Source organism: Erinaceus europaeus, chromosome 7 (genome assembly GCF_950295315.1).
Source record: "Erinaceus europaeus chromosome 7, mEriEur2.1, whole genome shotgun sequence".
Lineage (NCBI taxonomy): Eukaryota > Metazoa > Chordata > Mammalia > Eulipotyphla > Erinaceidae > Erinaceus > Erinaceus europaeus.
Window position 1 is genome coordinate 132998979 of NC_080168.1, and position 15003 is coordinate 133013981.

At 53.8% G+C, this 15003-nt stretch overlaps 1 protein-coding gene across 2 annotated transcripts in view; it reads left to right on the forward strand.

Annotated features, from left to right (window-relative positions):
- The window catches only part of SCYL2 (SCY1 like pseudokinase 2), a 58491-nt gene that overhangs the window by 417 nt on the left and 43071 nt on the right, over positions 1-15003 (forward strand). For both annotated transcript variants that reach the window (XM_060195622.1, XM_060195623.1), the window contains exon 2: positions 12082-12286. In XM_060195622.1, the coding sequence (XP_060051605.1) occupies positions 12110-12286 (177 nt within the window). In that variant the 5' untranslated portion in view covers positions 12082-12109. The remainder of the gene's footprint in view (positions 1-12081; positions 12287-15003) is intronic.

The window sequence follows — 15003 nt, forward strand, 5'->3', positions numbered from 1 at the left end:
TGGGCGCCGCTCGCTGTGGCGGGGCGGGGCGGGGCGGGGAGGGGACGGGGTCGGGGTCCGGGCGGGGAGGGGACGGGGACGGGGACGGGGACGGGGACGGGGACGGGGACGGGGACGGGGACGGGGACGGGGATGGCGGGGTCCGGGCGGCTTGGGGCCGGGTCCGCGCGGGGCGGGGCGGGGTGTCGGCGGCGGCGCTCCGGCTGGGCAGCGGGGCGGCGGGCAGCTTGGTTCCCCCGGGCGGCCGGCGGGGCGGGCGCTGCTGCGGGGAAGCCCCCGGAGTGTCCCCGCTCCCCGGAGTGTCCCCCTCTTCCCCGAGTGTCCCCGCTCCCCGGAGTGTCCCCGCTCCCCGGAGTGTCCCCCTCTTCCCCGAGTGTCCCCGCTCCCCGGAGTGTCCCTGCTCCCCGGAGTGTCCCCTGCTCCCCGGAGTGTCCCCGCTCCCCGGAGTGTCCCCCTCTCCCCCGAGTGTCCCCCTCTCCCCGGAGTGTCCCCGCTCCCCGGAGTGTCCCCCTCTCCCCGGAGTGTCCCCGCTCCCCGGAGTGTCCCCGCTCCCCGGAGTGTCCCCCTCTCCCCCGAGTGTCCCCCTCTCCCCGGAGTGTCCCCCGCTCCCCGGAGTGTCCCCGCTCCCCGGAGTGTCCCCCTCTCCCCCGAGTGTCCCCGCTCCCCGGAGTGTCCCCGCTCCCCGGAGTGTCCCCCGCTCCCCGGAGTGTCCCCCTATCCCCGGAGTGTCCCCCTCTCCCCGGAGTGTCCCCTGATCCCCGGAGTGTCCCCCTCTCCCCGGAGTGTCCCCGCTCCCCGGAGTGTCCCCGCTCCCCGGAGTGTCCCCGCTCCCCGGAGTGTCCCCCTCTCCCCCGAGTGTCCCCGCTCCCCGGAGTGTCCCCCGCTCCCCGGAGTGTCCCCCTCTCCCCGGAGTGTCCCCTGATCCCCGGAGTGTCCCCCTCTCCCCGGAGTGTCCCCGCTCCCCGGTGTGTCCCCGCTCCCCGGAGTGTCCCCGCTCCCCGGAGTGTCCCCGCTCCCCGGAGTGTCCCCGCTCCCCGGAGTGTCCCCCGCTCCCCGGAGTGTCCCCCTCTCCCCCGAGTGTCCCCCTCTCCCCGGAGTGTCCCCGCTTCCCGGAGTGTCCCCGCTCCCCGGAGTGTCCCCCTCTCCCCGGAGTGTCCCCCTCTCCCCGGAGTGTCCCCTGCTCCCCGGTGTGTCCCCGCTCCCCGGAGTGTCCCCGCTCCCCGGAGTGTCCCCGCTCCCCGGAGTGTCCCATCTCCCCGGAGTGCCCCCCCCCGCTCCCCGGAGTGTCCCCCTGCTCCCTGGAGTGTCCCCCTCTCCCCGGAGCGTCCCCTGCTCCCCGGAGTGTCCCCTGATCCCCGGAGTGTCCCTGCTCCCCGGAGTGTCCCCCTACTCCCCAGAGTGTCCCCTGCTCCCCTGAGTGTCCCCCGCTCCCGGAGTGTCCCCCGCTCCCCGGAGTGTCCCCGCTCCCCGGAGTGTCCCCGCTCCCCGGAGTGTCCCTGCTCCCCGGAGTGTCCCATCTCCCCGGAGTGTCCCCCTGCTCCCCAGAGTGTCCCATCTCCCCGGAGTGTCCCCCTCTCCCCGGAGTGTCCCCTGCTCCCCGGAGTGTCCCCCTGCTCCCCGGAGTGTCCCCCTGCTCCCCGGAGTGTCCCCCTGCTCCCTGGAGTGTCCCCTGCTCCCGGAGTGTCACCCTCTCCCCGGAGTGCCCCCTGCTCCCCGGAGTGTCCCCCTGCTCCCTGGAGTGTCCCCCGCTCCCCGGAGCGTCCCCCTGCTCCCCAGAGTGTCCCCTGATCCCCGGAGTGTCCCCCTCTCCCCGGAGTGTCCCCCTGCTCCCCAGAGTGTCCCCTGATTCCCGGAGTGTCCCCCTCTCCCCGGAGTGTCCCTGCTCCCCGGAGTGTCCCCGCTCCCCGGAGTGTCCCCCTCTTCCCCGAGTGTCCCCGCTCCCCGGAGTGTCCCCGCTCCCCGGAGTGTCCCCCTCTCCCCGGAGTGTCCCCGCTCCCCGGAGTGTCCCCGCTCCCCGGAGTGTCCCCGCTCCCCGGAGTGTCCCCCTCTCCCCGGAGTGTCCCCGCTCCCCGGAGTGTCCCCGCTCCCCGGAGTGTCCCCCGCTCCCCGGAGTGTCCCCCTCTCCCCGGAGTGTCCCCCTCTCCCCGGAGTGTCCCCTGATCCCCGGAGTGTCCCCCTCTCCCCGGAGTGTCCCCACTCCCCGGAGTGTCCCCGCTCCCCGGAGTGTCCCCGCTCCCCGGAGTGTCCCCCGCTCCCAGGAGTGTCCCCCTCTCCCCGGAGTGTCCCCGCTTCCCGGAGTGTCCCCGCTCCCCGGAGTGTCCCCCTCTCCCCGGAGTGTCCCCCTCTCCCCGGAGTGTCCCCCGCTCCCCGGTGTGTCCCCGCTCCCCGGAGTGTCCCCGCTCCCCGGAGTGTCCCCACTCCCCGGAGTGTCCCATCTCCCCGGAGTGTCCCCCCGCTCCCCGGAGTGCCCCCCCGCTCCCCGGAGTGTCCCCCTGCTCCCTGGAGTGTCCCCCTCTCCCCGGAGCGTCCCCCTGCTCCCCGGAGTGTCCCCTGATCCCCGGAGTGTCCCTGCTCCCCGGAGTGTCCCCCTACTCCCCAGAGTGTCCCCTGCTCCCCGGAGTGTCCCCCGCTCCCGGAGTGTCCCCCGCTCCCCGGAGTGTCCCCGCTCCCCGGAGTGTCCCTGCTCCCCGGAGTGTCCCATCTCCCCAGAGTGTCCCCCTGCTCCCCAGAGTGTCCCATCTCCCCGGAGTGTCCCCCTGCTCCCCAGAGTGTCCCCCTGCTCCCCGGAGTGTCCCCTGCTCCCGGAGTGTCCCCCTCTCCCCGGAGTGTCCCCTGCTCCCCGGAGTGTCCCCTGCTCCCCGGAGTGTCCCCCTGCTCCCCGGAGTGTCCCCCTGCTCCCTGGAGTGTCCCCTGCTCCCGGAGTGTCACCCTCTCCCCGGAGTGCCCCCTGCTCCCCGGAGTGTCCCCCTGCTCCCTGGAGTGTCCCCCTGCTCCCTGGAGTGTCCCCCGCTCCCCGGAGCGTCCCCCTGCTCCCCAGAGTGTCCCCTGATCCCCGGAGTGTCCCCCTCTCCCCGGAGTGTCCCCCTGCTCCCCAGAGTGTCCCCTGATTCCCGGAGTGTCCCCCTCTCCCCGGAGTGTCCCTGCTCCCCGGAGTGTCCTCCATCTCCCCGGAGTGTCCCCCTCTCCCCAGAGTGTCCCCTGCTCCCCGGAGTGTCCCCCTGCTCCCCGGAGTGTCCCCCTGCTCCCCGGAGTGTCCCTGCTCCCCGGAGTGTCCCCATCTCCCTGGAGTGTCCCCCTGCTCCCCGGAGTGTCCCCGTCTCCCCGGAGTGTCCCCGTCTCCCCGGAGTGTCCCCCGCTCCCCGGAGTGTCCCCCTCTCCCCGGAGTGTCCCCCTCTCCCCGGAGTGTCCCCCTCTCCCCGGAGTGTCTCCCGCTCCCCGGAGTGTCCCCGCTCCCCGGAGTGTCCCCGCTCCCCGGAGTGTCCCCATCTCCCTGGAGTGTCCCCCTGCTCCCCGGAGTGTCCCCATCTCCCCGGAGTGTCCCCTGCTCCCCGGAGTGTCCCCATCTCCCCGGAGTGTCCCATCTCCCCGGAGTGTCCCCCATCTCCCCGGAGTGTCCCCCTGCTCCCCGGAGTGTCCCCCTCTCCCTGGAGTGTCCCCCTCTCCCCGGAGTGTCCCCCTGCTCCCCGGAGTGTCCCCCTCTCCCCGGAGTGTCCCCCTGCTCCCCGGAGTGTCCCCCTGCTCCCTGGAGTGTCCCCTGCTCCTCAGTGTCCCCCTCTCCCCGGAGTGTCCCCCTGCTCCCCTGAGTGTCCCCCTCTCCCCAGAGTGTCCCCCTGCTCCCCGGAGTGTCCCCCTGCTCCCCTGAGTGTCCCCCTCTCCCCGGAGTGTCCCCTGCTCCCCGGAGTGTCCCCCTCTCCCCGGAGTGTCCCCCTCTCCCCGGAGTGTCCCCTGCTCCCCGGAGTGTCCTCCATCTCCCCGGAGTGTCCCCCTGCTCCCCAGAGTGTCCCCCGCTCCCCGGAGTGTCCCCTGCTCCCCGGAGTGTCCCCGCTCCCTGGAGTGTCCCTGCTCCCCGGAGTGTCCCCATCTCCCCGGAGTGTCCCCCTCTCCCCGGAGTGTCCCCTGCTCCCCGGAGTGTCCCCGCTCCCCGGAGTGTCCCCTGCTCCCCGGAGTGTCCCCTGCTCCGGGGAGTCACATCATTGTTCTGCTCTGTCAAACACTAACCAAGAACATCCTCTTGACTTCTTCACCTCCTCTGGACCTTCTAATCCTACATGATCCATCTCCTAAGGCTCCTCTCTGTCTGCTGGTTATTGATAACCCTTCTTCCTTCATTCCTTTGATCAGCTAAAACCCTTGTTCAACATATACTAGGGATGCTCTGACCTTTTCTCAACCCCGTTTCTCTTTGTCCCGATTCTCCCAAACCATATATAGGATGGATAACTTGCTTCCTCCTACAACCCCTTATAAGCCCTACTTTGCTGTTCAATAAACGGATTGCCCATGAGACATGTCCCTGGGTCTTCTCTTGCCCTGACACTAGCATAGAGAGAGACCTGTATGGCTCCACCCCTGCTGCCCTGGAACATTCTCTTAGGCCCCTGCATCTGGTGTGCAACAGAGCAGGTAAACCAGGAGTTTGTGCTCGGGAAAGAGGCCCCAAAAGCCCGACAGTTTCCTCTCTGAGAAGTGTCCTACAGCAGCATGACTCCCTGTTCTGGGAAATGTCTTAAACTGTGATGATGTTCTGGTCTTGGCTTGACAATGAGGTGCTTGAAACTTCCTGCATCTTGCTGCCTTTTTGTTTTGGCTTCCTGTGCTATTCTTGGGGTGGGGGGAGAGGTTTTTTTTTTGTTTTTGTTTTTAGAATTTTTTTTATTTAGGAAAGAGAGAAGGAACTAGACATGACTCTGGTACATGTGCTGCTGGGGATTGAACTCGAGAGTCCAATGCTTTGTCCACTATGCCACTTCCCGGACCACAAGAGCGTTTTTTTTTTTTTTTTTTTTTTTTGTTGGGGGATTCATGGTTCGCAGTAGATACAGTTGTTCGTACATGTGTAAAATTTCTCAGTTTTCTTGGGAATCAGGGCGGTAGTGCACTGAGTTAAGTACACACAGTACAAAGTACAAGGATCCAGGTTCAAGGCCCCGGCTCCCCACCTGCAGGGGGGTTGCTTCACAAGTGGTGAAGCAGGTCTGCTGGTGTCTTTCTCCTATCTTTTCCTCCTCATTTTCTGTCCTATCCAACAACAGCAACAACTACAACAAAATGGGAAAAATGGCCTCCAGGAGCAGTGGATTCGTATGGCAGGCACTGAGCCCCAGCAATAACCCTGGAGACCTAAATAAATAAATAAATAAAATTTCTCAGTTTTCTGCAGACTACTCCCAACTGCAGCCTAGGTCCTCCGCCATCAGGTACAGGACCCGAGAGCCCCCTCCCCAATCCTTTACTTTGGTACAGTACATCAACACACACATATTCTGTTTATTGTATAGAATTTAGAATAGAAACATGTATACTCCCTGTTGAATATTTAGAATTCTTGAGACTATATCATCAATAAAAGATACTCAGGGGAACTGTGAAACGGTGAGAACTGTCATTCTCTTCAGATCCACTTTGCACTTGTGGAAACCTCATCTCTAAGATTCAGCAGCACCCGGTACAATCAGTATGGGCACGTTGTCATTCCGCACAGTGCCACTCAGCCCCGATTGTAAATACGTGTATTAATACCTGCCTGTAGACACTCATGATTTGTCTCCTTTCCCCGAGAAAGAAAGAAAATCTTATGTTAGTGACTCCAGTTACTGCTAGCCTTCTGGTCCGTCCTTTTCTGGAAGAGTAGAAATTGGATGCTTTCTCTCACACGTCACACCTCTCTGATGAAGGAAGTCCCGTGGCTGTTCCCCGAGTCTCCGTCCGAGCACCAGCAGCTCTGGTTCCAGCCACCGCACCTCCCTGGCCGTCCTGCACCTGCTGTGGGCCTTCCGTGCTTTTCCACACCTGACACCTACCTGGGCTGGCTCCAGGGCGCGCGCTTTCAGTGTCTTTGTTTTGAAGAGAAACTAGAATCTTCAGTCTTCTTCCCTCCCTCCCTCCCTCTTTCCCCAAGCGTGTGCACATCGCTTCCCACACTCCATTCTCTGCTCTCCCGTCTGCTCCTGTTCTGCTGTGGGTACGGCATTTCCTCTACCTGGAAGCAGGCGTGCTCTCCTTCCCTGCCAGCTAATGCCTAGTGCCATTTGGCTCATTTCGGGGAAGATTTGTGGAGGGGAGATTTTCCTAGTTAGATGTTCTCAGGACGTCACTGTAGAACTACAATGCTTAGTATTTATTTACTCATTACCTCCAGGGTTATTGCTGGGGCTTGGTGCTGGCACTATGAATCCATTGTTCCTAGTCCCCCCTTTTAACATTTTATTTGACAGGACAGAGAGAGACTGATAGAGGAGGGGGAGCTAGAGAGTGGGAGAGAAAGATGGACACCTGTAGACCTGCTTTGTCACTTGCAAAGTGACCCCCCCTGTAGGTGGGGAGTGGGGCTCACACCCGGATCCTTGCTCATATTGATCAGGTGCACCACCACCTGTCCTCCACAAATTACTTCCTTTAAAATATTTCATTTACTTATTTATTAGATAGAGACAGAGAAATTGAGAGTGAGGGGGAGAGAGGAAGAGAGAAATACACCTGCAACACTGCTTCACTGTTTGCAAGGTTTTCCGCCTGTGGGTGGGGACTGGGGGCTTGAACCTTGGTCCTTGCTCACTAACATTTGCACTCAACTGGCTTGCCCAGTTGAAATAGTTTCAGGTCTCCTCATATACTGTGTGTGTGTGTGTTGAGAATGAATTAATTGCATGGCTCTCCCCACGCATTTTACTTGGATTATCTTCACTATAAAATCACCTCTCTTGGCGGCCATTTCCCCTTCTTTCTATTTTATTTGATGGGACAAAATAATGGAGAGGGAGAGGGAAAAAGAGAGACGCCTGCAGCCCCACTTCACAGCTTGTGAAACTTCCCCCTGCAGGTGGGGAGCAGGGTAATGTGTGCTCTCAACTAGGTGTGCCCCTGCCTGACCCCTGGCATTTCTTTTTAAAAAGCAGAAATAAAGTTAGGGAGCTAGGTGGTGGTCACGTGCTAGGGCATTAGAAAGGGCGCCTCAGTTCAGGTCTTCTGGCCACTCGAGCTCGTCCCTAGGAGGAGCACCTGGAGCCCGCTGGCCCTCTAGTCCCTGCAGCCACCGGGCCTCACCTCTGCGGATTCCGCCTCAGAAGGGTTGGGACTGTACATGAGCGCTCAGATCGAGTTTGTATCTAGCTAGCTAGCTAGGCGTTCACCAGAGCTCGAAAACCATTCATTACCTTGGCAGCACTTCTGTACTTGATGCCTTTAGTTTTTGCACATCGTATTAAACTATTTCAGATCATAGTTTCTTAAGGGAGAATTAGAACCTGAGGGTGTGACCCGAATGGTGACTTATTCCTTCTCTCCCTCACGCCCTCACTCCCCAGAGGTAATGAAGAGTGAGACCTGTCGTCATAGTCATCCCACTTTTAAGAAGTAGAAGAGTTCTGTGCTGGGCGCTGTGCACCTGGGTGAGTGCACACATTTCAGTGAGAAGGACCCAAGTTCAAGCCCCCAGGCCCCAGTCCCCATCTGCAGGGGCAGTCTTCTTGACTGATGAAACAGTACTGCAGGTGTCTCTCTCCCTCTTTCTCTCTCTCTCTCTTTTTTTTTTAATCATCAGATCCCTGCTCAGCTCTGGCTTAGAGTTGTGCAGGGGGATTGAACCTGGGACACTGGTGCCTCAGGCATGAGAGTCTCTTTGTATAATCATTATGCCATCTACTCCTGCCCCTCTCTCCCTCCGTTTTCCCTTTAAGTTTCTTTCTGTCTCTATCCAAAATAGTACATTTTTTATTTACAAAAAGGAAATATTGACAAACCCATAGGATAAAAGGGTTACAGCTTCACACAGTTCCCACCACCAGACCTCTGTATACCACCTCCTCCCCTGACAGCTTTCCTATTCTCTATCCCTCTGGGAGCATGGACCCAGGGTCATTGTGGGGTGCAGAAGGTGGGAGGTCTTAAGGAGACAACAAGCTGTTTAGAGTTACTGTTTGTTGACTGCTTTTTTTTTCTTTGTAGTCACTAGGTATTGTTCTTTGCTAACAGCTACTAAACATAGTTTTATTACCAATGTAACCACAGTAACCTTTTTTAATTTTTTTTTTTTTTTAGATTTTATGTATTCCTGAGAAAGATAGGAGAGAGACAAAACCAGATATCACTCTGGTACATGGTCTGCCAGGGATTGCACTCAGGACCTCATGCTTGAGAGTCCAATGCTTTATCCATTGCGCCACCTCCCAGACCACACCACAGTGATCTTTTTTGTTTGCACTATATTAATTGCCATAAAAGTGGAAGCTAGTTTTGTTAAGTGTTTTGTTCTTCAGGAAATAAGTCACTCTTATGTTTTCTTTGCATCCACAGTTGGTGCTGGTACAATGAAGCCATTGCTCCTGGTGGCCATTTTTTCCTTTTTTCAAATTTTATTTATTTATTTTCCATTTTGTTGCCCTTGTTGTTTTTATTGTTGTTGTAGTTATTGTTGTTGTTATTGATGTCATTGTTGTTAGATAGGACAGAGAGAAATGGAGAGAGGAGGGGAAGACAGAGAAGGGGAGAGAAAGACAAACACCTGCAGACCTGCTTCACCGCCTGTGAAGCGACTCCCCTGCAGATGGGGAGCCGGGGGCTCAAACCGGGATCCTTACGCCGGTCCCTGAGTTTCACGCCACCTGCGCTTAACCCGCTGAGCTACCGCCCCACTCCCCATTTTTTCCTTTTTAAAAAAATCTTTTTTTTAATTGTCTTTATTTTTTTATTGGATAGAGAAAGCCAGAAATCGAGAGGGAAGGAGGAGGTAGAGAGGAAGAGAGAAATAAAGACACCTGCAGCTCTGCTTCCCCTGAAGGTGGGGACCGGGGGCTGGAGCCTGAGCCTGCACAATGTAACATGCACTCAACCCGGCCCCCATTTCTTTCCTTCTCCTTGTCCTCTTTTCTTTCTTTCCTTTCTACTTTATGTGACAGAATAGAGAGAGAAATTGAGAGGGGAAGGGAGATAGGGAGAAAGACATACCTGCAGGCCTGCTTCATGCTTGTGAGTGTCCCCCTGCAGATGGGGAGTAGAGGCTTGAACCTGGGTCCTTGCACGTGGTGTTACGTGTGCTTACCTGCGTGTGCCACTGCCCATCACCTCCCCTTTTTCTTTTTTTGCAGTTGTGCTACGTAAAAACTCCGTTTTTTTTTTTTTTTTAGCACAAATATAATTTTACTTACTATGCTCTTGCTATATTTGGACTTCATGAGGTGCCAACAACAGAATTTGCCAATGCCTTTTAGCTACCTGCCTGTAAGTTATGTAACCCTTAACCTCTTCTTACCAGGTGCATATAAAATCCAGTGTTTAAACAGATACACCTGCTGTTTTTACTGCAAACCAAGCGATGTCTGAACTAGACGACAGGAAAAATCTTGGAATCATACAACACTGCCTTCTGTATCTACTTTTATCTGAGTACGGAAGGGGAAGATGACTGACCCTCAAGTGATTATTTTAAACGCTGCATGAGGGGAGATGGCTTGTATGGCTACTTCTGTCATTCCCCATTCCTTTCTTTTCTTGTCCCCAGGGCCATCGCTGGGGCGCAGTGCCTGTAACACTGCTCCTGGTGGCTATCTTTTTCCCATTGTTATTGCTGTTGTTGGATAGGACAGAGAGGAGGGGAAGACAGGTGGGGCTGGAGAAAGACACCTGCAGACCTGCTTCACTGCTTATAAAGCTACCACCCTGCAGGTGGGGAGCCAGGGCCTTGAACCAGGATCCTTGCACTGTGTGCACTTAACCGGGTGCATTATAGCTTAACATTGATTTCTGTCATTCCTAACTGGGAAATAGTCTTATTTACTTTTATTTTTTTCTGCATAACCATTATGCTATTTACTTTTATTTTACTTATTTACTTTTATTTTTTTCTGCATAACCATTATGCTATTCCCTTACCCTGCTTACTTATTTTTAAAATTTTATTATTTTATTTCTTATTTATTAGTGACTTAATAATGATTGATACCATTGTGGGATAAGGGGTACAATTCCCACCACCAGAGTTTGGTGTTCCATCCCCTCCACTGGAAGCTTCCTTGTGCTTTATCCCTCTGGGAGTGTGGACCAAAATTCTTTACGGGGAGCAGAAGGTGGAAGGTCTGGCTTCTGTCATTGCTTCTCCACTGGACATGGGTGTTGGCAGGTGGATGGATCCACACCCCCAGCCTGTGTCTGTCTGTCCCTAGTGGGGCAGGGCTCTGGGGAGGGGAGGCTTCAGGACACATGGATGAGGGCGTCTGCCCAGGGAGGTCAGGATGGCGTCATGGCAGCATCTGCAACTTGGTGGCTGAAGAGCAGGAAGATATAAAGCAGGACACATTGTCTAGTAGCCCTGCTTATTTATTAGTCATGTGGAGATTTGCAGAACGGTCATTTTATAAAATATTTGGACTCTATAGATTTTTTTATCCTGAATGAATGTCAAAAGACTATTGCTAATAAATCAATCTCATTTTAGTTCAGGCCATATTTATTTATTTTCCCACCAGGGTATTGCTGGGGCTCAGTGTCTACATGACTCCACCACTCCTGCTGGGCATGTTCCCTTCCCTTCCCCTCCCCTCCCTTCCCCTGGAGAGAGAAGTTGAGAGACAGAAAAACTACTCACGACGCTTCTCCTGTAAGGGCTCTCGGGCTTCTGCAGGCCTTGCGGCCAGTCTTGATGCTTGGCAGCTTGTGCTGTCTCCTGTGCTAGCTCCTTGCTGGCCCCCCACATGACCTACTGCACAGGCTTCCTCGATGGTTCTGCCCTTTGCCTAGTGGTTACTCCTGCATTTCCTTTACTCTCTTTCTGTCTCCTTGAGTGCTAACTATACTGTTGATAATCTCTTGAAGCTGCAGTTTTATCTTTGATTGAGACATTGTTTCCAAGTTTATAGACTACCTAACAATAAAGACATACTGGATACCACCCTGTGGATGTCACTCAGGCAGTTCAAACTCAGCTGTCCAAAATTGTCTTCTCACAAAACAAAGCTCTCTCTCTCTCTCTCCCTCCCTCTCTCTCTCTCTCCCCCCCCCTCAATTTGGGGGGTGGTGGTGGTAAAGGTGTGCGGTCTAACACACAATCTGTGTCTCTAACACACAGGCACAGCCTCTCATCTCCCCTTGACGGGTGTCTAGGAGACAGAGTAGGGCCCCACTGACCCTTCACCCTGCCCCTCTCCCTCCTTCCCCAGAGTCCTTTGCTTCAGTGCAATATGCCACCTCTGGTCCAAGTTTCACCCTGAGTTTTCTCTTACTGTTGTTTGTTCTTAAGTTCTACCTGTAAGTGAGATCATTCAGTATTAGTCTTTCTCTTTCTGGCTTGTCTCACTCAGCCTTTGAGTTCTGACCATGATATTGCAAAGGAGATGGCCTCATCATTGTTAACAGCTGCATAGTACTCCACTGTGTGTACGTACCACAACTTCCTTAGTCATTCCTCTGCTGTTGGGCATCTAGGTTGCTTCCAAGTTTGGGCTGTTACAAACTGTGCTGCTGTGAACATGGTGGGGATTTACCCAGGGAAGATAGATACATGCTTCTAAGTGTGCTCAAAAGCACTGAAGAGTCACCACTAGAGCGACACTTTATTTCCTTGCCACCACGAGTATCACTGGGGCTTAGTCCCCAGTGATACTGAGTCCATTGTCACAGCAGCCATCTTTTCATCTTTCCTCGAGATAGAGGGTGAGAGACAATGAGAGAGAGAGACAGATAGGAGGTTTTTTGGTTGCTAGATTTAAATTCCCATTCAAGTATACTGGAATATGTGAAGATAAGTCAAGCATGGAGATTTCATCTGTGTAGCATTGCTCTGTCACTGTGCATGTTTTTCAGACTAAATACGTTAAGTACTTAAAACAAATGACCAGTGCTTCCCTGTCCCCCCCCCCCCCCCATTTGTAGGTAACAGTAACTAATTCATACAGCAGCCATGGAGTCCATGCTCAACAAACTGAAGAGTACTGTCACAAAAGTGACGGCTGATGTCACTAGTGCTGTGATGGGAAACCCCGTCACTAGAGAATTCGATGTTGGCCGACACATTGCCAGTGGTGGCAACGGACTAGCTTGGAAGATTTTTAATGGCACAAAAAAGTCAACAAAACAGGTGAGTTTTAATCCAGCCCAACTGGAAAGAAACACATGCTAATAATGACCATAATGTGCATGTTTGCACTGCTGTGTTACATGCCGATAGTAATGGGTTTTCTAGGTCTTCCTGGGCGTGATGGAAGCTTACGAAATGCTTGGTTTCCCCTGGGCCACAGCCAGAGGCAGAGGACAGAACTTGGTGTCTGATGCTCCAGGCTGAGAGCTGGGCAGTGCTGGGTCTTTGTTTCTCATGACAGGTCCAGATAAATAGAACCAGCACACTGGCTCACCTGGCTAGTGTGATGCTTTGCTGTCTGCTGCCCTGGGTTCAAGCCTGGCCCTGACTGCACTGAAGGAAGCTCCATGCTGTGGTCTCTTTAGCTCTCTCCCTCTCTCTTACTAATTAAGTGTTAAAACAAAACCATGTGCTTTTAAACACACCCTCCACTGCTGATTAGAAATAAATTGTTTGGGCTGGGATGTTTGCATAATGGTTATGCTCAGAGACTTTCATGCTTGCGGCTCTGAGGTCCCAGGTAAGTTGCTTGTACCAGTGTAAGCCAGAGCTGAGCCGGACTCTGATTAAAAAAAAAAAAATGTTTGCTATGCCATCTTCTCTCCCCTCCCCTTTAATATAAGTTCTATCTTTTTTGCTTTTTTAAAGATTTATGTAGGATTTGCTGTTTTTATTGAAAAAGTCTGACCAGACTATAATTTCCCCATCTCACGTGGTGCTGAGTCACTTTCTCAGCCTCTCATCTTATCGTTTAATCTGATTACTTAATGAACATGCCAATCGAACAAAATGAATATAATATTTAGCAATGTGCATATTTTAGACTAAAACTACCTTGCTCCTTAAATTTGCCCTCCATACTTGTCAGTAAGTTAATTGGCAAAATAGCAAGTCGAAAATTCCCAACATTATATGCATTTCTGCTTCATTTTTTATTCTAAACTCTTGTAGAAAATAGATGTCTTTATTTACCTGCTTTTTTTTTAATCATCAGAAGGTGGATAAAGTCATCAATGTGTTTGGGGTGTATTGATTTTTAACATTAGTTTTAAACAGTCTACTCTTCTTGGTGTATTGCTCCAAGGCAAAGGACTCTGGGGAAGGAGGGCTAGGAGGGAGGATTAGAGGGCTTTGGGGGTCCTGGTGCAGGGTGGTGGTGGTGAAGGGCCTAAATTGGGGTGAGAATGCTTTGCAGACCCTGTTGGGATGGGAAAGAAGTTTTACTCTACTGTAAGCCATTAATCTCCCAATAAAATGCTCAAAATAATTTAAAAAGAAAGATACTAATAATAAAACATTCTTTAGTGATGAGGGTTTATTATTATTATTTTTAATTTGGCTTAGATAATCCACTTATGTTCTTAGAATGGGGAGCATCATTAATATGAACTTATGGGCAGTTTTCTATTGCAACTATTTATTTAAAAAGATTTATGAACGAGAAAGTGAGAGGAGGAGGAGGAGGGGAGAGAGAGAGAGAGAGAAAGAATATCAGGGTGTTGAGTGGTGGCACACTGGGTTAAGCAACACAGTACAAAGCACAAGGACCAGCATAAGGATCCCAGTTTGAGCCCCGGGCCCCCCACCTGCAGGGGAGTCACTTCACAGGCGGTGAAGCAGGTCTGCAGGTGTCTGTCTTTCTCTCCTCCTCCCTGTCTTCCCCTCCTCTCTCCATTTCTCTCTGTCCTGTCCAGTAAAATAAAAGTAAAATAAAATAAAAGGCCACCAGGAGCAGTGGATTTGTAGTGTAGGTCTGAGCCCAGTGTTAACCCTGGAGGCAAAGAGAGAGAGGGCATCAGAGCAGTGCTCTCACACAGGAGATGCCAGTCTCCACCCCAGGGCCTGTTCCTTGAGAGTCCAGCATGTCATCTGCTGTGACACCTCTTGGGCTGTTCTGCTGGAATTATTGGCATTGAAAGTTATTCAGATTTGGGGCCAGGTGGTGCACCTGGCTAAGCACACACATTATAGTGTGTAAGGACCTGGGTTCAAACCCCTGGATCCCACCTGCGGGGGGGGGGGGGGGGCTTCACGAGTGGTGAATCAGGGCTGTAGGTGTCTCTGTCTCTCTGTCTCTCTCCCTGTTTCTCCCCCTCCTCCCTCAATTTCTGTCTAAAGTAAATAAGTAAAGTATCTAAAGTAAATAAGTAAATAAAACATTTTTAAAAAAGTTATTTGGATCTTAAGCCTCTGTAGAAATGTTTTCTTTAAAAGAAGTTACTTGTCCCCTTCCTGCCCCCCCACAAGCCAGGCCTTTACCCATGTGCGATCACACACCAGTTGGCCTTTCCACTCAGGTAGAGTCTGGGAGAAAGACCGACCAGACGGAGACCCCATAGCACTGCTACTGCTGCCACAGCACCTTCCAGTGGTGCTAGTGCTAGGGCCTGGCCTGTGCAGGGCAGGGGACACACCTACCCAGTGAGCGGCCTCTTTAAACCGAGTACCACTGGGACTTGGCAACTGCATGGTACACGACAGCCACTCTTCCCTTTTTCTTCTTGTAAGAGGGTGAGAGACAGAATGTCAGGCGCAGGCAGCACTGCTCCGCTGCTCCTGAAACTTCCCTACAGGTGGGGACCTGCGGCCGAAACCCAGGTCACTGTGTCTAGTCACTTGCTTACTTCTTACAAGTAAAATGTGAATTATGTGTATGGAATTATCAGCATCTCCTAGTGACAATCAAAATATTAAAATTCTGGGTATGCGTTACTTGT